Below are 25,161 nucleotides of genomic sequence, written 5' to 3'. Positions count from 1 at the left end.
TTTAAAAAAAATTATTGATTTTTAAATGCTTTAAAAAAACTTGCAGTTCTTTTTAAAAAAATATTTTTTTCAATATTTTTTTCAAAAATTCATGTTTTCTATAAAAAAAATTAAAACATCTACACTTTTTTATAAAAAATCGACAAATACTATTTAAAAAAAATCCGAAAATTTGATTTATTATGTAAATTTTTAGAAATTTCTATTAATATTGTCAATAACACAAAAAAAATTAAACATTAAATAAGATTGGTAAGATGACGATCATGTCCTTAATTAATTAATTTTGATCTAACGCTCCACTTTTAGTTATCGGGTTCTTGAGAAACTATGAGTTTTCAACCGATCTCACCCCTATATATATATATATATATATATATATATATATATATATATATATATATATATATATATATATATATATATATATATATAGAGAGAGAGAGAGAGAGAGAGAGAGAGAGAGAGATTAAATTACCTATTTAGTTTTTTGACTTGAATTTTCCTATTTGACTGAAATAAAATGAATATACTGAAGTAAGATAATAATTATTCTTATCTATTTATATTTTTCATTTGAATGTATGAATATAAATAAGTCAATAACTTATCATATACTTTTATATTTTTCATTTGAAAGTATGAATAGAAAAAGTCGTTTTAGTACTTTTCTCTATGCATTAATAAATACTCATTGACAATTTACTCATTCATAACTATGGTTAAATCAGATATACTTTGACTAAACTTATATATAAAAAATTAATTCCACCTTATAAGGAAAAAATGTAATACGTGTTATTTAACTCTGACCAATAAGTAGGCAAAAAATACTGTAGTATAACTCTTTAAAAAAAAAAAAATACGACCAAAGGTGACCATTAGCAACATTCATCCAATAATTTATGTTCCAAGCTTGAAGGCTGCACTATAAATGAACGTACGTACACTTGGCATAAGGCAATCAAACAAGCTCAAAAGTACAAGTCACATCTCACATGGAGATCTTTTCTATCTTCTCTTCATGGCTTCTCACAGCACTACTAGTCCTCTCCATGTTCTGGATCTGTCGTTATACTCTTAAATCTAATAGGTCGTCCATGGTTTCCCCTAAGCTTCCACCAAATCCTCCAAAGCTTCCGATAATTGGAAACTTGCATCAACTACTAGGTAAACCTCGTCATCTAGCCTTTTGGCAACTTTCCCAAGAATATGGCCCAGTTATGCTTCTCAATATTGGCACAAGATCTTGCCTTATAATCTCTTCTTCTGCCATGGCCATGGAAGTCCTTAAAGATCAAGATCAGATACTTTGTTCTCGTCCAATATCCAAGACCACTAAGCTACTAACATACAACTATGTGGACGCTGCCTTCTCGCCTCACAGCAATCACTGGAGGAAGATGCGCAAGGCTTTGGTGTCTGAATTCGTGGGTCCCAAGAGGGCTAGACTTACTAACCATGTTTTGTTAACAGAGGTCGAGATCATGCTTCGGTCTATATCCTTACATCCATCAAACAGTGCTGTAAACATAACCGAGTTGTTTTTAGCAATAGCAAAGGCGATGATTTGTAAGGTGGCCTTTGGTTCGAACTACAGAGAACGAGAACAACTACTCAAGGGTCCTTCATTAGAAGTGATGCTTGATGAAGTCATGGAATTATTGGATCCATCGTTAAGTGATTTGTTTCCATGGTTAGGTCCAATAGTAGACCAAATTAGTGGTAGGAATCATATGCTGGAAAAACTTTTTAGTAATCTTGATGCCTACATCCAGACGAATGTTGATGACCATAAGAATCATATAGGCAAGGTTGATGATGATGAAAAGGATTTTCTCCATACCTTGCTTGAGTTGTCTTCAATAGAAAATGCTTCCCATGACGATCGGTTTACTATAGAAGAAATCAAAGCTCTTATAATGGTACATCGCATTTTTTTCTTTTTGATATTCAATTGTTTATGTAACTAATGTTAAATAAGTTTTCAGGACATATTTATCGGAGGAATTGATACAACTTTTGCAACGATGGTTTGGGCAATGTCCGAGATCATTAGAAATCCAAGAGTGATGCAAAAGGTTCAAAGTGAAATCCGAAATTGCGCAGAGAAAACAAAAGCTAGATGAAATGGATGTCACAAAAATGACCTACTTGAAGATGGTGGTGAAAGAGACACTAAGATTGCACCCTCCAGCGGCATTGTTGCTCCCACATGAAAGCTTAAGCCATTGTCAAATTGGTGGTTATGACGTGCTTCCTGAGACGATGGTTTTCATTAATGGGTGGGTGATAGGAAGAGACCCAAGCACATGGGGGAAGAATGCGGCTGAGTTCTACCCAGAAAGGTTTGAGAATCTTGAGGGGGATTTCCGAGGGGGAAATTATGAGATGGTTCCTTTTGGAGGGGGAAGAAGAACCTGCCCAGCGTTGAAGACAGCTCCAGCGACTATAGAGTTCACCATAGCAAACTTGTTGTATTGGTATGATTGGAAAATCCCTGGCGGCGTGAAGAACGAAGATTTGGACATGGTAGAAGAGGGTTCCCTGCTTGTCCGAAAGAAATTACCACTTTTCCTTGTACCCATAAATCACAACTGGGAAGACTAGCATCACTTCCTTTTGCAAACATCTAGAACGCATCTATTTTCTAGACTCTTTTTAAATTTCAGCACTAATGTAGTACATATAATTCGGTATGCATGTCCAATGATATAGTACATGCATGCGGTTTTCGTGGGTTCGTGACCTAAATAAAAATTCGACGTACTTAATTACGGTATGTATTTTATTTTAGGCCAATTATTAGACTAACCTAAAAAATAGTCCAACTAGTACAAAAATAAATTTTTATCACAGTTTTGTCAAAACAGTGGTCATATTGCTTATTTCGGACTAAAACTCATTAATAAGGTTCTAATATCTTTGGTAATATTTTAGACAAAAAATCAACCATAATTCACACATTTAGCCACTGTTTTATATAAGTACTGTAACAAATGTCGATAAATATCCTGTGATAATTATTAACTTGGACAAAATGACATATAAGGTCCACTGATTCCTAATTGTATGTGACTAAGTCATAGGGTGGAATTAGTCACAGAAATAAAATCCAGCGAAAATGTAATTAATTAATATAATGAAGTAAATTATATTAACTAATCAAAGGGTCATAATTATTATAAGGGAAAATGAAGGATAAACCTAATGAAGTTTCCAAAGCATTCAAAAAACCCAAATTATGTTTTGTCTGTTCAAGAAACCCAACAAACATAATTTTTTCTCTAAAAAAGCCCAACTAACTTACACTTCTCATTTAGGGTCAACCGGCTAATGAAAGTCAACGAATGACATGGCTTATGACGTGTAAATAAATATCGGAAAATGAAATGCAAAACCAACAAAGTTTCAAAACCGTTCAGAAAACTCCAATCATGTTTTGTTTGTTGAAAAAAACTCAACGAACTTATGTTTTTTTTTTTTCAATTCTCATTAGAAGCAACCTGATTCATGAGGTATACAACTAGTTGGCAAATGACATGACATTATATTTAATGACATAGAATAAACATATTAGAATTGTCCTTTATATATTGATGTATAATTAAATATCGGAAAATTACACTTACTCATCTGTTTGAACAAGCCCTAAACATTATTCTCTGGATGATCCTCCGTTCTAGATGTCCAAATCCAAAAGGGCGTCCACATCCATAAGCGTTTTCATTATCAAATATATTCTTTGTAGATCTTGAGTTGTACATCAATGATTGAGAGGAAGAATAAGAAGTAGCTATTACAAGATATCGAACACATATGCCATTCGTTTTTCTCTTTTCCAAGCCCTAAATCGATATATAAAGGGCAATTTTAATCTGTTTATTTCATGTCATTAAATAGAATGTCATGTCATTTGCCAACTAGTTGTATACGTAATGAGTCTGGTTGTCTCTAATGAGAATTGAACAAAAGCGTAAGTTCGTTGGATTTTTTCAACACACAAAACATGATTGAGGTTTTTTGAACAGTTTTGAAACTTCGTTGGTCTTATAAGTCATTTTCCAATATTTAATTACACGTCATAAGTCATTTTTCAATATTTAATTACACGTCATAAGTCATGTCATTCGTTGACTTTCATTAACCGGTTAACCCTAAATAAGAAGTGAACGAAAGTGTACGTTAGTTGGGCTTTTTTAGACAAAATGTTAGTTCGTTGGGTTTTCTTGAACAGACAAAGTATAATTGGGTTTGTTGAAGGGTTTAAAAACTTCACTGGGCTTTTAAGTCATTTTCCGTTATTATAATTATTAGTCATGTTGTAAAAAGCTATAACTATAATGTCTATGATCATAGTTTAATTTCTTAGGCATGTATAAAAATAAACAATGGTGATGTTAATAGAAAAAAAATTATATTTATAAATATTTTATAGCCACAAGTTATATTATTATTCATTTCGAAAAGTAAATAATATCCATAGTAAAATAAAAAAAGTGTGACTATTAAGTATTTTGTATAAGTATTTTATTATCCAGGTTGAATATATATATATATATATATATATATATATATATATATATATATATATATATATATATATATATATATATATATATATATATATAAACGTAAACAATAGTCATGGTAAAATATAAAAGATGTGATTTAAGTATTTTAATGGACACGGTTAATTTCTTGTGGGTATCTAAAATTTATGGTTACAACTTAATTATTTGTGTTTGTCTAAAAGTAAAAAATAGTCAATATTAAAAAAAAAAAAAAAAACACATGTGACTATACATGTTTTCTGCTCACTTAATTTTGTATGTTAATAGTTTATATTTTTTATTATGTCTAAAAGTAAACATAATCATCAAAAAAGAAACATAGACCATATTTATTCTACGGTCACAACCTATTCTTGCACGTGTAGTTATAGAATCTTTAACAAAAAATGGTAGAAACAAAAGATCTTGTGAAGTTTATATCACCAAAAGCTAAAAGTTATACGGAAAAATAGGACTCGATTTAAATAGCAAATAATAGCAACCTACTTTCATTTATTTGTTTTTATAGCATCCTACATTCATATATTTTTAGTACATGATTGTACTTTCATAATAGCATCCTCTTTTCCTCATTCTTAAATCCATCCGAAGTAGTAATGGTAATTGCGATCACCGAGAAACAGAATAGTTAACTAAGAAAATATTGCACAAAATAGCACTTATAACATCCGTTCCAGGAATACTTCTATTGTAAACTTGGTTATTTTTGACCTTCAAAATGCGGGATTTTTAGGTGACCACAACGTGGTAGGGAGGATCACCACAATGTGGACACAACTAGTAAGAAAATTTGTATCTTTGATGTACCACCATGTGGCAAAGGCATGACCTCGACGTGGACAACGCTAGAATATAAGACCCTCATTTTGGGGTCTAGTGACCTATTTCAAGGATGTGATGGCAAGGGTTTGCTCACCCTTATTCTACATCACTCCTTTTTGACCTAGAACGAATCCTACCCTTCCTTGTTGGCATCTTAAAGCTCATTATGGTGTTTTGTGGTATTGAAGAGGAAGAAGGTATGACATCCCCAAATTCACAGTCATTTTAAAAAATTTATTGATGCTTATTTAAAAATCAGAGTATCTATTTTAAAGAGTAATATTGTAGAATTTGTTCCTAGAAAACATGATAAAGATATTATCAAAGCATTACCGAAGAAATGTATTTTATTTATATTAAAACGTTCGGATGTCATCATCAATACAGAAACATAAGCATAAACAGAACTCACATTCATTTATACTAATGATTTACATCTCCTTTAGGTTGGGAAACCTGGTGAATACATAGGGTTTTCAACTGAGTGAGTTAGGTTGGGAAACCTTGTGAATACATAGGGTTTTCAACCCATAATAATATGTTATTATGTTTAATCATCAAACAACTAACCCAATTACCCATCCCTATTATCTTATTTATTCTTAAGGATCTACCCTACGAATCATCTATCCTTCATTCATTTATTCCTAAGGATTGTCCTTTGGAATATGCATGGAGTCCATCACTGCCAGGCTTTATCTAACAAGCACTAAGTCCATAGCTGTCGATGTTATCTATTAGTCACTAAGTCAATAGCTGCCAATATTCATCTATCAGGTACTAAATCCATAGTTTCCAACATCCATTCATAAGGCACTAAGTCCATAGCTGCCAATGTTCATCTGGTGAACACGTTGTTCAAAAACACCTACAGGTTGCGAGCCTACTAGGATTCCACCAGACTGTCTAGAATAGTTCGCTGTCATCTGTAATCTGCTAGATGACTAGATCATCGTTTAAGTCAAGGCTTCTGATCATCTTTCTGATGGGTTTTGGCTATAAGAACATCCTATGTGCTCACACAAACCCTAATGCTTGGATCTAGGTTTCTCTATTGTACATGCAAGTTATCCAAGACTATAAAACCTAGTTCTAGCATACAAGTAATCATATTAACATAAGAATGGGTTTAAGATATTACCTTGATTGTTATGTAGTAATAACAATCACAATTCTCCTTGTATTGACTTTAGAAAGCTTAGAGTCATAAATGTCACTCCTCTAATGGTTCACAAACACCAAGAGCAAGAGGATGAAGAGGAGAGAGGATGGAGGCTGCCTAAAACGTGTGAAACCCTATAAGGATGCTTAGCCATGTTTTTGGGTCATAAGGGAAATATATATATATATATATATATATATATATATATATATATATATATATATATATATATATATATATATATATATATATATATAGGAGGCTATTAGGGTTATCTAACAAGGAAACCCTAATTTGGATGCTTAAGCCCTAAGCAACCCATGGATTGCTTTCCTTAAGGCCTTGGACGATTTCTTATGGGTTTCCCCATAGAATTCGTCCACTCCTTAATATAAGGCAATCCATGGCCCAATTGCAATTATCTTATAATTGCAATTCCAGTCCCTTAAGTTTAATTAATCTCTTTTAGTCACAAAACTAATTACCAATTAATTCTTGACTAATATTAATTAAACAATATGATTTCTCCTTTAATATATTATTCTCATAATATATTAATAAATCATATTTAATCCTTTCTCTTCATAATTCATCCTATCAAGTTGCTTTGGTGAAGGCAACCCAAAAGGACCATGCACCATCGGGTCAAGTACATACCAAAATAGTTATGGACTTACACACTAATCCAACAGTCTCCCACTTGGATAAGCCTAATAACTATTCTGCGTATGACTTCAAATCCTGATCTGCAATCGTAGCTTTCCAATGTTGTTGTCAACTCTGATCCTATCAGATACGCGTGCCCTTTAGATAAGGGATCATATATTCCTCCATTCTAGATATCGTATAAGACATGATTTCAAATCATTCTCTTTGTACAATTTCTCGACTTCTGATTTATGACGACTGACTAATTGAACAAATGAAATTAGCCCTAGCCCGGCCGAGCATTTACGTTTGTCATCACTAAATCATCGAGGGGCCCAAAGATATCGCTTTTATCCTACTTTGGATAAAAGGAACGGATAAACTTTGATTCAATGCTCGCTTGCACTCACTCACAAAATCACACACAACAATATGTTTTATAACACCAAGTTACTAGTGCGTTTACATACTATCAATGTGCAACCGATTCGCAAGATACAACTCACACATCTCGGTTTCAAGAATATAAGATGTTATCGTCTCACCAATCACTCGTGATACAATCCATGGAGTGATCCAAGTGAGCGTAGGTTTAATCCAATGCTCAAATCATATTCATAAGCACTCATGAATGTCGCAACAAACATTTTCTTATGTCTAATACTCTTTAGACAATCCACACACCAATTCACGACAATCTTTATTCATACCTACTTCCAACATATGAACGACTGTGGCTCGTTTGAATAATTTGACTGTTCTTAACCAATTAAATTATTCAGGAAGTCAAAACATGCAAAGTGAAACACAAGAATAATACTAATCCCATATGGCCTCAAACCTTTGAGCATAAATAAACACCTTTTATTTATCACCATATCGATTACTCATTATTTGTCGTTTCGGGTAATCAACTTCTTACTTGAATTATTACACTCGTCCCATGTTCTTAGCATGCACACAATGTTTACTTATGGTTCTTACTTTATGAAATAGATCAAATTGAACACATTTCCAATCATTCTTATTTCACAACTCCTAATCCTTCTCCATAAGTGAAAGAATCTCAAATTCTTGCTACTTATAGAATATGCTAGATTCTAACATTTTATGCAACGATCCATTTGTAATATCACTTCACCAAAGTCACAAAGACTATTGCTCATGAAATTACAAAGTCATCTATCGAAGATTGTTACAAGACAATTCCATAGACGTGATGTCTCTCACTCAAAGTACATTCTTTGAACATCCTTTTGCATAAAAGTTTCTAATCTAGTCGTAGGTTTTCAATATTCAATTCCCAATATGGACACGCTTCCATATTTTCCATATGACAACTCATTCTTAATAGAATCTTATCTATTCGTAATAATGTCGATATGGTCCATCCAATATGGAAACATTTCCTTATTTTCCATATAACAACTCATTCTTAATAGAATCTTTTCTATTCATAATAATGTCAATATGATCCATCCAATACCATGCTTCCAACTACTCACAAGCAACCAATCCTTGTCGAACTTTGGATTGTCCTTTGATAGTTGTTTAATTATTTTAGTCAAAACCGATTCTAGTCCCTTTTCCCTCTAAATGCGCTAGACATTTGGAAAATTTTATAATGGTCAAATATTAAAGCATTTGCAATCGATCCTATACCCGAAGCGTATGGGACACGATGCATAATGTCTTACATAAAGATTTGATACTTTATCAATCTTCTGCCATAATGTTTTATTTGCTATGTTCTCAAAATTCGAATTGTGAAGAGGAATGCCGTAATCATAATCGAAATTTTAAGAACACACTATGTTCCTTTGACTAAATTTTATTAACATTCCACAACCTAAGCCTTTAGATTTGAAATGAAGCATAATATTCTCTCCCTTAATTATAGCAAAACAACTTTACAACCCTTACGACTTTGCAAGGTATAACTCATGTTTCTATAATTAATATTGCCAACATGCAATACGTGCCTTAATAATCATACAATCATAACATTTATGCTCCCACTATCATGATGATTATTATAAACATAACACTTATGCTCCCACTAGCTTTGACATGTATTCAGAAAAATCTTAACTTTTAGAAAAACAATACTTATTGAATTTCTTAAGTTCATGTTTCTAATACCTAGTGCTTTAATAATCCTTTATCATGGCTTCATAAACTTATACACCTTTGCCTTAGATAGCTCATATGTGTGTCTAAACAATTAAGACTAATTGCCAAATCTCACAATTCAAATCATGGAAAGGGATACCGTAACCATAATCGAATTTGAGAATGCAATTTTACAATCACTATCTTCTTAAAATCTTTCTTAGTGAAAGCATTTCCGCAGAATCATTTTCATGAAGGAGGAAATCTTATGACACTTAGATTTAAACGGTGTATGTGTTCCTATCCATGTGAATTTGTTAAAACTAAAGTTTACGACAAATTCAAACTCATATGGACCGAACTTTCTTAATCTTGATTTCTTGCCTTATGGTAGCACAGCTGCCCACCATGTCTTCCAAGTAGTTAAGAAGCTCACCCTTTCCTATTAATGTACCTTTCATTGATTAAGGTTCCATGCCTTTTATGCGTTCAAAATGAGAACTCACAGAACTCACATGCATAATTAACTTAATTGGAACAGCACAGAAACAAAATAATGTCAACATGATAGGTTGTAAACCTCAACTCGTGTGCTAGTGATGATCGATAAGGTCTATTTTGATTTGTTCTTGAAGCCTTTCAAGACCATTAAGACTCCCACTGACTCCTTGACATATAAGATTCTCTTGTCAATAACCATTTCTTGACAAACAAATATTCAAGAGTTAGTGTAGCTTTTATCAAAACACTTCATAAATTGGTCCAAGTTGGTCTTTGTCTTATCCAAGACATCACAACTTTCCACATTTGATGAATGTTATAAACCTTTTTAATACTTTTCACTCAATGTCACAATCTTAACTTTAAGACTTGTTTTGGAACGAAGTGTGATTGACTTCTTGATTTAACCATTTCTTCAATTCTTGATTCCTTTTCTTAGACATACAATTGTACTAAGGCTTACTTAGAGGATCAATTGAGATATGGTTCTTAATCATTAAGACCTATCATAAAGCATAAAAGCTACTCTCCCTTCTTCTTAGAATGGAGAAACTTTTATCTTTCTGCCTACTTGATTCTTCTTATTCATTTTGCTATTGATTTAAACCTTTTTAATCAATTCCGAATTACACTTAATCTTATAAGTATAATCATATTTACTAAACCTTTAGTAAGCCATGACGAATGTCTTTGTTACTCTTATGGTGAACTTGATCAACACACAACTTTGGGTGCTCGATCTCCTAGTCCTTCACTTGGCACTTTGTCAATGAATTAGTCTAATTTCCAAATATGAAATTTCTCATTCATCATGCAACCAAGTTGCGTGATTCCAAATTTCTGTCCAATTGAAATTTGGGCGATGAGAAACTCTCCCTATTTGGTAAATTCTCGACATTTCCATAATTAACATAAATAAGAATCATATCCATTTGTTGTAGAAATATGCCAACATCAATTTTCATAACAATTTCATTGCAAGGAAATAAATAAATAAATAAATAAGTCAAACAAAAATTTATTTTATTCGTAAAAGAAGCGGAAAACATTTGTCCTTACAATGCAAAATCCATTGAAAACTATGTAGTCAAATATTCCTAACAATTCTATCATAACTATCTAAGCTCAAAATCTAATCTTCAAGTCCATGCGATCGAGATCCATTTCTTTGTGATTAGACTCATCTTGCTCTTTCCTCAAGCTTCCTTTCTTTTCACCGATCCTGCAAAACATTCAAATTCAATCTTATCACATCATGTATTAAGAATCAATGAATAGGAACTTAATGGAGTTAGATAGTGGATTTTACCTGAAGCACATCCATACTCTTTGACTCTCCCATCTTTGGAATCTTCAGGCTCTTGGGGCAGACTTTTATCCAACACCCTTTCTCTTGGCAGCAAACGCAGGTAGGTTCTCCTAGAACGTCCTCGGAAGCATGGTCGTTTGACTTTCCCAACAAATACGCTCCATTGCTTCGCCAAATCATTTCTGATTCAGCAACAATGAGCATGTAAGTTAGGTCAATGAGGTTATCGTCATGATCCATCATATAATACTTTCTTTTGAACTCATTATATGATCCAGGGAGTGACTGCAAAACCAAGTTCACAGCCAACTCATCCGGGAATGACACCCCAACATTATCAACCTATCAATGTGTGATTTCATTCCAAGAATGTGGGCACACACGGATTTACCATCTTCATGTTTTATTTCCAATAGGGCCTTAGTGATATTGAACCTTTCAATTCTTCGATCTTGTGGGTTAGGGAGAACAGTTGGAGGAGGAGGAGGAAGTGAAGCATGATTTCTTGTTCCTCGATCGAATCGTGGAATACCATCTTCATGTGGAATGCTTGTTCCACGGGATTTGGGAAGACCATAGTTGTCGAACTTTGACATCTACAAAACGGGAGAAACAAATTCAAGTTAGTTGATTGATTGAGTCCTTAGTAAATCACCCAAATGAGATACTAAGGCTAGGACCCAACACAATACGCTACAACCTAAAAAAGGGATGCCGTAATCTAGTTGCAGAATATTTGAAGGTAAGTGAATGACGATTCACTAATTTCCACCATGAAAAACGAAAAAGAAATTTAAGTTTTAAATCTATGAAAACTCCTAGATCCTATGAGATTCATTGAACATTTCAATGGCATGTTTAAATCTTGATATGCCCCTCTTGTTTGTGACTGGGATGCCGAGGATCACAAAGAGGGTGTGAATAACCATGCAAACTTACATGGTGCCCTCACATGTTACAGTCACCTATTCGATGTGCCGGTAAACTGTCACACCCCCGAACCAGACCGCGGAAACGTCCGAGGGCTGTCGTGACTTAATTGAATACCATAACATTGAATATATATGAAACGTAACAACATTCGTCACCATGCATTAATATCGTACAACCGATAAAATTTACATTGAGTACATTGTTTAAACATTACATTCCCAAAAAAAAAAAATTGTTCGATTCATAAATAAGTAACTACAAGCCATCACTGAGTACATTTTCCTTTGGTTCACTTGTTACCTGAGAATACAAGTATTTTAAAAAACGTCAACATGTGAAATGTTGGTGAGTTCATAAGCGGTATTTGAAAAACAAAGTTTTGTATTATTTTGAAAACCACCAGAAAATCCGATATTTTCTGAAAAGAGTTTTTGAAAACGTTTGTGAAGATCCATAAGTATGCTTGTTTGTTTCTATAGTTGTAAAAAAAATGTTCATTAAACTTGTGTACATTTCGAAACCGTATGTATTGAAAAACCCTAGGAAAACCCGATGTTTTCCTAATTCTTTGAATTCCATGAAGTTGAAAATAAAACCATTGCAGCGTGTGAAGTCATCAATTCCAGGCGACGTCGGATTATTGCGCATGTGAATTGCTATAAACACGTGTTACACAAACGACCAGTCTACAACTGTACTAACGATCCCGTAGGCGTCGTCCGTACTATTCACATAATCCAACCGCCCTGACTTCGAGTAATCCCACATCCGAAGAGAAAGAGGGCACGAAGACCTCGATAACTCCATTAGTCGGTTGGGGATAAAAAAAAGAGTACGAGGGGCCCTTGGCCCGCCTCGCATTAAAATAACCGACTTTACTAGCAGTACCAAAGGACCCTTGGGGACCAATAGTATAAAAGCCATTGAAAGTCCTTTTACGCTGTGTTAGATCATGTAAGACCCAACAACTCGTAAGGTAGAAGTCTTCGGGCCTTAAGATCAGGTCATTGGGCTAGCTAGGCCCAACAAACAAGATTTTACACTTTGGGGCCCAAAGATGGTGCGTAGACGTCTGTGCACTCTCACGTGTGTATTAAATTCCCAAATGTTACTTGTGTGAATCGAGGTATCGTCGCGTTAGTAGTTTCGGATTTTTATTGGTTCGAGACCGAACCAATTCGTTTAACAACGATTTTTGGTATTGTTGTGTATTGTATTTCGTCGGTAGTTGCGGTGCCAATATTTGATCAAGTTGAGTGTACTGAATTAGCCTTGAAAATTTTCTGTTTTCAGCCCCTCTTTGTTTGTAAATTTACTTTTTCAACCCTCTAATTAAATAACTTTCCGGTTTGATCCTTAAACCATTTTTCTTGACATTTTAACACCAAAAATTATTGAAATTGATATTTTTCAGCATATTTTTCATTGAAAACAGTTTGAGTCCCTGAAAATACAGTTTTCTCGGTTATAACCACTCTTTTTCGCAGTTTTTACAATTTTGGCCCAAATTGGAAAATTTTTGCAACTTTGGTCCCTTTTAAATTTGAAAAGCACTTTAAACCTTAGAAAAGTACTTGGAACACTAGCAATCCACTGTTTTACAGAAAAACACAGTTTTGGCCCTCCAAAACAGAAAATTTCGCATATTGGGCCCTATTGGGCCGAAAATGCCATTTTTAGCCCATTAAGCTTGAAATTTATGTTTTTAATCCTCCAAAAAGTATATCTTCAGAAAATACATTATGGAAACTTTTTTGACTCATCTCACCCATCAGATTTCGAAATATTTCATTTTGGGCCCTTTAACTTTATATTTTTAACATTTTATGTCCAAAAATTGAGTTTTTAGCCCAAAGGAAATGTTATTAAGCCATTTAGCTATTTTTCTTGGAACACTTTGTATGTAGAAATATATTTGATGCTAGTATCCTTTAACATAATGTATATCACGATTTTTAGGGGTTTATGGCTAGATCCAACATCATATGCACACAAAAACACCCATATAAGCATAGAAATCATACAAGGCATACAAAACACATATAGATCTACACTTTCACTTGTATTACCCCCCCCCCCCCCCCCCCAAAACTCATAAAAGCAGAAAATAGGGAGTATGAAGCTCACCTTAGGGTGTGGTTTTGGTTTTTGAAGAAAAGATGGAAGAAAGCTTAGTGATTTTTGGCCTTAGCACCCTTTTCTTGAAGATCTCGAGTTTGATGTGCTTCTAGGATGTAAGATCACGATTTTTGCATGGATTAGGAAAAGATTTTGATAGAAAAAAGAATCTAAGTCATAGATCCAAGCATAATCTTACCTTAGATGAAGAGTTTGTGGAAATATCCTCTTGAAAGCTTCATAATTTTCGAGATTTTTGAGTGGAGAGGAAGGATGTGTTCTTGAGTATTCTAGAGAGAGTTTGTGAGAGATTTGTGTATGTGTGTGTGTGTGTTTCGGCCGAGAGTGAGGGAGGGAAAAAGAAGAAGTGATCTTTGAAGTGATACTTGCTTGGAAATATGAGTTGTATGCATGGAGACCCAACAAATAAAAGTGAGGTGGCAATCCAAAGTCAACTCTCCCTTTTTCCTTGGGCTTGGGCCGAGAATGGAGAGGGAAGAAAGGATTTTTGGGCTTTTTGCCCCTAAGCCCAATATTAGAGTTAGTTTGGGTGATCATTGGCCTTGTAAAATAAAATTGCGATTTTTATGCTTTATTAAGCTAGATTAGGTTAATCATGGATCAAAGCTTTTAATTCATTTCATTCTAGGCCCAAAATGGCCCAAAATGTTGAAATAAATGATTGTGGGTCCAATTAGAGCCCAATTAGGGTTCTAAGCCCATGATAGTTAAATTGGAAACTTATTGGTCCATTTGGGTCCAATAAGGAAGTCCTAGTCCAAAATGGACCTAAACAGGAACTTCTAGGGTTTCCAATTGTTTGATAACCATTTGTAGTACTTGTATGATGTAGTTTATTGAAGTTTTTGATGTCATAGTTATAGGTATCACACATGCTCTTAAGTTTTTGATTCAACATTAACTTGAATATAGTGATTACAAGACACAAAATTTCTAGTTGTGACATCATTCCTCCATTAGAGGGAATTTCGTCCCGAAATTCTGTTTGAAAGCTAGATTTGAGGACGCTAGAATAGGTGAGGGTACTTTTGCTTCATTTGGTCTTCGCATTCCCACGTGAATTCTGGCCCACGCTTTGCGTTCCACCGTACTTTGACGATCAGGATGCGACTTTGCTTAGTACGCTTCACCTCCCTATCCATGATTTCGATTGGTTCTTCAATGAACAGGAGATTCTCATTGATTTCGATTTCGTCAAGAGGAATGACAAGGGTTTCATCTGATAGGCACTTCTTCAGATTAGAGACATGAAACATGGGGTGTACACCGTTTAACTCTACAGGTAGTTGCAGTCTGTATGCTACCGGACCTATTCGAGCGACGATTTCGAAAGGTCCAATGTATCGTGTGTTCAGCTTTCCCCGTTTTCCGAAACGTATAACCCCCTTCCAGGGTGAGACTTTCAACAGTACTCGATCACCGACCTGAAATTCTAACGGCTTTCGCCGTTTGTCGGCGTAGCTCTTTTGTCGGTCACGCGATGCTTGCAATCGAGCTCTGATTTGAACGATCTTTTCCGTGGTTTCGCGAATGATCTCCGGTCCCGTTAGTGCCTTGTCCGACGTATGTGTTCTTGCTAGCTGGGTGTCACCTACTTCAGCCCAACATAACGGTGATCTATATTTACGTCCGTACAGTGCTTCGAAAGGAGCCACCTTGATGCTCGAATGATAACTATTGTTATATGAGAACTCGATCAAAGGTAGGTGGGTATCCCAAGACTTCCCAAAGTCTATCACACATGAGCGAAGCATGTCTTCAAGCGTTTGAATGGTTCGTTCGCTTTGACCATCCGTTTGTGGGTGATACGTGGTGCTCATGTCGAGATGAGTTCCCATTGCCTTGTGGAGTGATTGCCAAAAGCGCGAAGTGAATCTACTGTCCCTATCCGAGATAATAGACACTGGTACTCCGTGGAGTCTCACGATCTCTCGAATGTACAAACGTGTCAGTCTTTCCATCTTGTAGGATTCTTTTATAGGCAGGAAATGGGCAGACTTCGTCAGTCGGTCGACTATTACCCATATGGTGTCCAGTCCGTCCGACGTCTTGGGTAGCTTGTTCACGAAATCGATAGAAATCCCCTCCCATTTCCACTCAGGGATTACCGGTTGCTGTAAAAATCCTGAGGGTTTCTGGTACTCCACCTTTACCTTGGTGCACGTAAGGCACTTACTAACGTAGGTCACAATTTCCGCCTTCATGTTAGGCCACCAATAGTGTTGTTTAATGTCCAAATACATCTTGTCTGAACCGGGATGAATGGAGTATCGTGTCTTGTGGGCTTCCTTCATAACAACCTCCCTAAATCCTTCGATTTTTGGGACCCAAATTCGGTTCATGAAGTAGTATACTCCATTCTCCCTTGCCTCAAGATTCTTCTCCATCCCGCGTAATGCCTCGCTAGCTCTATTTTCCGTCCTCATGGCCTCCGACTAGACTGATGCAATTTGAGTGGCCAGACGAGATTGAATGGTTATCGAGAGAGTTTTCGCACGGCGATTAGAGTACTCCTTCCGACTTAATGCATCAGCTACCACGTTGGCCCTGCCTAGGTGGTACTTGATTTCGCACTCGTGGTCGTTTAGCAATTCAACCCATCTTCGTTGTCTCATGTTCAGCTCCTTCTGGTTCAAGATGTGTTGGAGACTCTTGTCGTCCGTGAAGATGGTGCACTTCGTACCGTACAGGTAGTGCCTCCAAATTTTCAGAGCGAAGACCACGGCTCCCAATTCTAGGTCATGGGTCGTATAATTTACTTCGTGCGTCTTTAATTGGCGGGATGCGTATGCTATCACCCTTCCACGTTGCATGAGAATGCAACCTAAGCCCTGATTCGACGCGTCACAGTAGACTACAAAATCTTCCGTTCCTTCAAGTAGAGATAGTACATGAGCACTACAGAGAGCTTGCTTCAAGGTTCGAAACGCAATCTCTTGTTTGTCTGTCCATTTGAATGGTACACCCTTTTGCGTAAGCGAGGTAAGTGGCTTGGCAATCTTAGAGAAGTTTTGAATGAATCTCCTATAGTAGCCCGCTAGGCCTAAGAACTGACGAATTTTTGTGGGCGTCGTCGGGGTTACCCATCCTTCCACAGCTTTGACCTTAGAGGGATCCACATGAATTCCGTCTTGGCTAACTACGTGACCTAGGAAGTTCACATTCCGGAGCCAGAACTCACACTTGGAGAGTTTGGCGTAAAGCTTTTCCGATCACAGAGTTTCTAGGACTTGTCGGAGATGTTGGCCATGCTCCTCTTTGCTTCGAGAATAGACGAGGATGTCATCGATAAACATAATGACGAAGTTGTCGAGGAACGGTCGACAGATTCGATTCATTAGGTCCATAAATGCGGTAGGTGCATTTGTTAGACCGAAGGGCATTACGACGAATTCATAATGTCCGTAGCGGGTTCGGAAAGCGGTTTTAGGAATATCCTCTTCCCGGACTTTGAGTTGGTGGTATCCGGACCGTAGATCTATTTTAGAAAAATAACTAGCTCCTTGGAGCTGGTCAAATAGATCATCGATTCGTGGGAGTGGGTAGCGGTTTTTGACTGTGAGTTTATTTAACTTTCTGTAATCGATGCACATCCTAAAGGATCCGTCCTTCTTTTTGACAAAGAGCACTGGAGCTCCCCATGGCGGGTAACTAGGTCGGATAAATCCCTTGTCCAGAAGCTCACTGAGTTGGCTGGACAATTCCTGCATTTCAGCAGGGGCCAACCGATAGGGTGGTTTAGCGAGAGGAGTTGCTCCTGGAACGAGGTCGATTCGGAACTCAACCTGTCTCTCTGGGGGTACTCCCGGAAGATCTTCAGGAAACACGTCTGGAAATTCACACGCTACCGGGATATCTTGAATGTTAGTTTCTTCCTTGGTCTTATTCACTATGTGAGCCAGAAATGCTGAATCCTTCTTTCGTAGGTGCTTTTGTGCGTTAATGCACGAGATAAGGCGAAGGTTCATGCTGGGTTTGTCTCCGTAAATTACTAGGGTTTCGTGATTTGGAAGGCGAAGGTGAATGGCCTTCTCATGGCACATAATCTCAGCATGGTGGGGGCTTAACCAATCCATGCCGATGATCACATCGAAACTCCTAATTGATACTGGCATTAGGTCTATTCGAAAGACGTGTTGGTTAAGGGTTAGGGTACATCTGATGTAGATTTCCCTAGTGGATTCGGTTTTCCCATTGGCCATTTCCACCGTATAGGTTTCATTTAGCTTTTGGGGTTGTTGTTTTAATAAATGTTTAAACTTCTCGCTTACGAAACTTCGCTCCGCTCCGGTGTCAAATAAGATGCATGCATAAGTGTGGTTTAGGAGAAACGTACCGGTCACAACTGCGGGGTCCTGAACCGCTTCTCCTTGGCCCATGGTCAGCATCCTTCCTGTTCCTCTGTTCCCGGGATTGTTGTTGTTAGGGCAGTCTCGGCGGAAATGTCCCGTTCTTCCACACCCGTAGCAGGTGTGGCTAAGTCCTGCATTGTTGCCGCCGGTGATGATGTTGTTGTTGTTGCGGTGGTTGTTATTGTTGTTTCCCTGATTTTGGTTCTGGGGAGGATAAGTCCTGTAGTACCTTGCAGTGTGTCCCCTTCGGTTGTAACTGGTGTATTGAAAATCCCTGCATTCTCCGTTATGATGGAGACCGCACTTATTGCATTTGGGAAGATTACCGGAATAGGGTCTTGAAGCATTTGAAGCAGCTGAGGCTGGAGCATGTGGTGCGGCTGGAACCGGTGCGGTGACAGCGTTAACTGCCACTGTCTGCTGCTTTTTAGAGGTCTCGGGGCCCTGACGTCCCTTCCTCTTGTTGTTCTTCCCTTTCTTACCATCACCCTCCTTTTTCTTCTCATCCTCCACTGGCTTCTCGCCCTTCTTGTTGTTATGGTCATACAGCCTCTTCGCCAATCTCTTCGCACTGTCAAACGTTTCAGGGTTCGCAGCTATCACATTCCCTTGAATGTGTGACGTTAGTCCCCATATGAATCGCTCAATCTTCTTTCCTTCCGAGGTGATCATACCCAGGCAAAGGAGAGATAGTTAACTAAATCTCGATATGTAGGCATCGATATTCGCATTCTGCACAGTGAGGTTCCATAGCTCTTGCTCCATCTTCTGTATTTCGCCTCGTGGGCAGTACTCAGCCATTAACATTTCTTTCATCTCTGCCCACGGCATAGAGTTGGCTATAGGGAGCGTCATGGCTTCCACGTGTCTGTTCCACCAAGTGAGTGCTTGGTCCACAAAAGTGCAGGCCGCGAACTTCACCTTCATCTGCTCAGGGCAATCGCATATCTCGAATACCGACTCCACCTTTTCGATCCATCGCTTCAGAGTGATCACCCCTCCAGTGCCGTTGAAAGTTCGTGGTTTGGCGTTTGTGAAGTCCTTGTAGGTACATGTTTTGGTAGGTCCTTGATTCATCCCGTTGTTCGAACTTCCTGCCCCTTGCCCGTTGCCTCCTCCATTATTCCCCTGATAGAGTTGTGCCATAGCTGCGGTGACCACAGCAGACACGGCTGCCTGGAATGCAGTGGACTCAACCTCGAGTGGAGTTGGTCCTGGGTTTCCGCGAGTAGGTCGGAGAGGCATCTTTCTATCACGAAACGGAAAGATGTTGAGTGTATGTGGTTTCTGTGAGGTTGTGATCCTACTAACTAGGTGCATGGTACGAACTTAGACATTACTACCATCGGTCATACAATCATAACTTCTCAACACATAGCAATTTGTAATATCATAGCAAAGCACATAAAAGTTCATTAATATTATCCGCATTTAATACAAGAAAATTTTGCTCGTAAGAGCATACAGGAGTGACACTAATTCGAAAGCATAACGGCTCTATGAGTAGTGTAGTCACTTAAACATAGAGTCGGAGTACATAGCATAGTTCCTAATGACCTACTAAGATAAGTCTATCCCTAACCGCGATGAGCTGCATCCGAAGGTGGTGCCGAGGATGTGGATGCTCCCTGAAGACGAGCCACCAAGCGTTCTGCGTCCTGAAGTCGAGGCTCCCACCTTACCTGCCTCATGTGAAACTCCCGAAGGACGTCATGCGTCTCCTGTTCCGCACGCTCGACCCTAGTCCACAGCTGGCGTACCCGATCAGCAGTGCCCTGAGCAAGGTCGCCGGTGTCCCGTAATCGTCTCACCATGAACGGTAGGGCTCGGTCGGCCGGTCCTCCGTCCCTAAGGTCAAAGAACTCACGTGACATGCCGAACGGGGGTCGCTGTCCCTGATGTCTGCTCCATCTCCAAAGATCAATGCCCCAAGGAGGGGTAGGACCAGTGGAGCCCACACGGTAAGCAGGCACCCTGACGGGTAAGGGGGGTTAATAACCTCGGACTCTGCGTCCGAATCACCCCCTTCGTTGTCATCGGGTTCCTCTTCGAAATTCTCTTCGTCTTCTTCGGGTTCGGCAGGCTCGCCCTCGAGTTCTGCCTCCGGTTCCCCGTCAGATTCCTCTTCGGGGTCTTCCTCAGGTTCCTCTTCAGGCTCTTCCTCAGGCTCCTCCTCCTCTAGCCATCCATTGTTTCCCTGATTAGCGAAATAGGGGTCTCCAGGGTGATGAAAACCAGCCATGCTGTCTGCGCGAGTATGTAAATATGCTAACATTATTCCTAGGATGCTATGACTATTGTACGGACTAAGCAAACGTTCTCTTTTTAGTGATAAAGGGTATAGTTTTAGGTTCCCTAGCTATCCCGATCTCATCAGGACGTGTGTTAGTTTTACTTTGGAGAGAATGTAGTTGATCAGGCTACACCCACTCCTTGGTATCACTAAGGACAGTCCCAAATTAACCGAGATACTAGCATTATTGTGTTTGGTTCGGCGTTATGTTCCTATTCCTAATGCAAGTAAGGGTGTTTTATTTACTTGTTTTGTTGAGAGTTATGTTAGTCCCTCTTTTTGGTTTATAGTTGCATATCAATGTGTGGCTAGACATGCTAGTTCACTATAAACAAAGCTTCGATACCAACCTGTCACACCCCCGAACCAGACGGCGGAAACGTCCGAGGGCTGTCGTGAGTTAATTGAATACCATAACATTGAATATATATGAAACGTAACAACATTCGTCACCATGAATTAATATCGTACAACCGATAAAATTTACATTGAGTACATTGTTTAAACATTACATTCCCAAAAAAAAAAAATTGTTCGATTCATAAGTAAGTAACTGCAAGCCATCACTGACTACATTTTCCTTTGGTTCACTTGTTACCTGAGAATACAAGTATTTTAAAAAACGTCAACATGTGAAATGTTGGTGAGTTCATAAGCGGTATTTGAAAAACAACGTTTTGTATTATTTAGAAAACCACCAGAAAATCCGATATTTTCTGAAAAGAGTTTTTGAAAACGTTTGTGAAGATCCATAAGTATGCTTGTTTGTTTCTATAGTTGTAAAAAAAATGTTCATTAAACTTGTGTACATTTCGAAACTGTATGTATTGAAAAACCCTAGGAAAACCCGATGTTTTCCTAATTCTTTGAATTCCATGAAGTTGAAAATAAAACCATTGCAGCGTGTGAAGTCATCAATTCCAGGCGACGTCGGATTATTGCGCATGTGAATTGCTATAAACACGCGTTACACAAACGAGCAGTCTACAACTATACTAACAATCCCGTAGGCGTCGTCCGTACTATTCACGTAATCCAACCGCCCTGACTTCGAGTAATCCCACATCCGAAGAGAAAGAGGGCACGAAGACCTCGATAACTCCATTAGCTGGTTGGGGATAAAAAAAAAAGAGTACGAGTGGCCCTTGGCCCGCCTCGCATTAAAATAACCGACTTTACTAGCAGTACCAAAGGACCCTTGGGGACCAATAGTATAAAAGCCATTGAAAGTCCTTTTACGCTGTGTTAGATCATGTAAGACCCAACAACTCGTAAGGTAGAAGTCTTCGGGCCTTAAGATCAGGTCATTGGGCTAGCTAGGCCCAACAAACAAGATTTTACACTTTGGGGCCCAAAGATGGTGCGTAGACGTCTGTGCACTCTCACGTGTGTATTAAATTCCCAAATGTTACTTGTGTGAATCGAGGTATCGTCGCGTTAGTAGTTTCGGATTTTTATTGGTTCGAGACAGAACCAATTCGTTTAACAACGATTTTTGGTATTGTTGTGTATTGTATTTCGTCGGTAGTTGCGGTGCCAATATTTGATCAAGTTGAGTGTACTGAATTAGCCTTAAAAATTTTCTGTTTTCAGCCCCTCTTTGTTTGTAAATTTACTTTTTCAACCCTCTAATTAAATAACTTTCCGGTTTGGTCCTTTAACCATTTTTCTTGACATTTTAACACCAAAAATTATTGAAATTGATATTTTTCAGCATATTTTTCATTGAAAACAGTTTGAGTCCCTGAAAATACAGTTTTCTCGGTTATAACCACTCTTTTTCGCAGTTTTTACAATTTTGGCCCAAATTGGAACATTTTTGCAACTTTGGTCCTTTTTAAATTTGAAAAGCACTTTAAACCTTAGAAAAGTACTTGGAACACTAGCAATCCACTGTTTTACAGAAAAACACAGTTTTGGCCCTCCAAAACAGAAAATTTCGCATATTGGGCCCTATTGGGCCGAAAATGCCATTTTTAGCCCATTAAGCTTGAAATTTATGTTTTTAATCCTCCAAAAAGTATATTTTCAGAAAATACATTATGGAAACTGTTTTGACTCATCTCACCCATCAGATTTCGAAATATTTCATTTTGGGCCCTTTAACTTTATATTTTTAACATTTTATGTCCAAAAATTGAGTTTTTAGCCCAAAGGAAATGTTATTAAGCCATTTAGCTATTTTTCTTGGAACACTTTGTATGTAGAAATATATTTGATGCTAGTATCCTTTAACATAATGTATATCACGATTTTTAGGGGTTTATGGCTAGATCCAACATCATAAGCACACAAAAACACCCATATAAGCATAGAAATCATACAAGGCATACAAAACACATATAGATCTACACTTTCACTTGTATTACCCCCCCCCCCCCCACAAAACTCATAAAAACAGAAAATAGGGAGTATGAAGCTCACCTTAGGGTGTGGTTTTGGTTTTTGAAGAAAAGATGGAAGAACGCTTGGTGATTTTTGGCCTTAGCACCCTTTTCTTGAAGATCTCGAGTTTGGTGTGCTTCTAGGATGTAAGATCACGATTTTTGCATGGATTAGGAAAAGATTTTGATAAAACAAAGAATCTAAGTCATAGATCCAAGCATAATCTTACCTTAGATGAAGAGTTTGTGGAAATATCCTCTTGAAAGCTTCCTAATTTTCGAGATTTTTGAGTGGAGAGGAAGGATGTGTTCTTGAGTATTCTAGAGAGAGTTTGTGAGAGATTTGTGTATGTGTGTGTGTGTGTTTCGGCCGAGAGTGAGGGAGGGAAAAGAAGAAGTGATCTTTGAAGTGATACTTGCTTGGAAATATAAGTTGTATGCATGGAGACCCAACAAATAAAAGTGAGGTGGCAATCCAAAGTCAACTCTCCCTTTTTCCTTGGGCTTGGGCCGAGAATGGAGAGGGAAGAAAGGATTTTTGGGCTTTTTGCCCCTAAGCCCAATATTAGAGTTAGTTTGGGTGATCATTGGCCTTGTAAAATAAAATTGTGATTTTTATGCTTTATTAAGCTAGATTAGGTTAATCATGGATCAAAGCTTTTAATTCATTTCATTCTAGGCCCAAAATGGCCCAAAATGTTGAAATAAATGATTGTGGGTCCAATTAGAGCCCAATTAGGGTTCTAAGCCCATGATAGTCAAATTGGAAACTTATTGGTCCATTTGGGTCTAATAAGGAAGTCCTAGTCCAAAATGGACCTAAACATGAACTTCTAGGGTTTCCAATTGTTTGATGACCATTTGTAGTACTTGTATGATGTAGTTAATTGAAGTTTTTGATGTCATAGTAATAGGTATCACACATGCTCTTAAGTTTTTGATTCAACATTAACTTGAATATAGTGATTACAAGACACAAAATTTCTAGTTGTGACATAAACCATACACGCTCCACCGAACTATGACAAATATTGAGTCACCCTTTGCTACCTTTGCTTAGAACCATTTAGTGTGCCGGTAAACCACACACGCTCCACTAACGTCTTCGCAAGGGCACAAAGTGTAATTTCATAAAATTGCATCAATTCACTTTTTTCTAAGTAACTAAGATTGGGAATTTGCAAAACATTTAGTTACTTTTGTAATTCATTATACTTATAATGGAAGGTTTTGTCCTATCCTACCCGTTCGGCTAACGACCCTCCACTAGTCAAGAGTGCGGTGGGTAAGAGTGGATACCCATTCAATCGCCATTTTATAGGCAATTTTCTTAAACACCCCTTATAGACCAGCTTCGTGAATGAGGCCTAGTAACGGTAAGACTGACTTTTAGTCATACATATATATAATGATAGACTTTTAATGTTATATATATAGTATAGGGTGTATTTTACACTTTTAAAATATTAGGTGGTCAAATTTAACAATTATACTATTAATTCAATTAAATTTTAAACCAAAAATTTTATGGATTTATTAAACTTCTTTTAATTATACACTTTAATTAATTAATAAAACCATAAGGGTGTGATTTGAACCATTTTCAAAACAATACTAGGGTTTTAGAATTTAACATTCCTAATTAAACTTTTAATCAACTTTTAAATTCCAAAACTTGAGGGCAAGTTTTGAAACATTTCAAAACATTAGGGTTTAGAATTTAAATATACATCAAAATTAAACAATTAATCAAAATTTAAATTCCAAAACTTGAGGGTAAGTTTTGAAACCGTTTTCAAAACATTAGGGTTTCAACTATTTAAATTTCAAAACAACAAAACTTTTGAGGTCAAATTTAAACTATAAAACCTAAAGGAGAAAATGTGAAATTTTCATAACACAAGGATCAAATAACAAATAATCTAAATTAAC

At 37.3% G+C, this 25,161-nt stretch overlaps 1 protein-coding gene across 1 annotated transcript; it reads left to right on the top strand.

The window, feature by feature from the left end:
- Positions 1-925: 925 nt before the first annotated feature.
- LOC111905569 (parthenolide synthase) lies at positions 926-2,782 on the top strand. Its single transcript, XM_023901260.3, is given in 3 exon segments — positions 926-1,925; positions 1,992-2,101; positions 2,103-2,782. Coding segments are annotated over 3 exon segments (1,545 nt in total). The 5' UTR covers positions 926-998; the 3' UTR covers positions 2,611-2,782.
- The last annotated feature ends 22,379 nt before the right edge of the window (positions 2,783-25,161 follow it).

Source organism: Lactuca sativa, chromosome 9, assembly GCF_002870075.4.
Source record: "Lactuca sativa cultivar Salinas chromosome 9, Lsat_Salinas_v11, whole genome shotgun sequence".
Classification (NCBI taxonomy): Eukaryota; Viridiplantae; Streptophyta; class Magnoliopsida; order Asterales; family Asteraceae; genus Lactuca; species Lactuca sativa.
The sequence above is the reverse complement of the archived record's forward strand: the minus strand, read 5'-3'. Positions and strand labels throughout refer to the sequence as shown.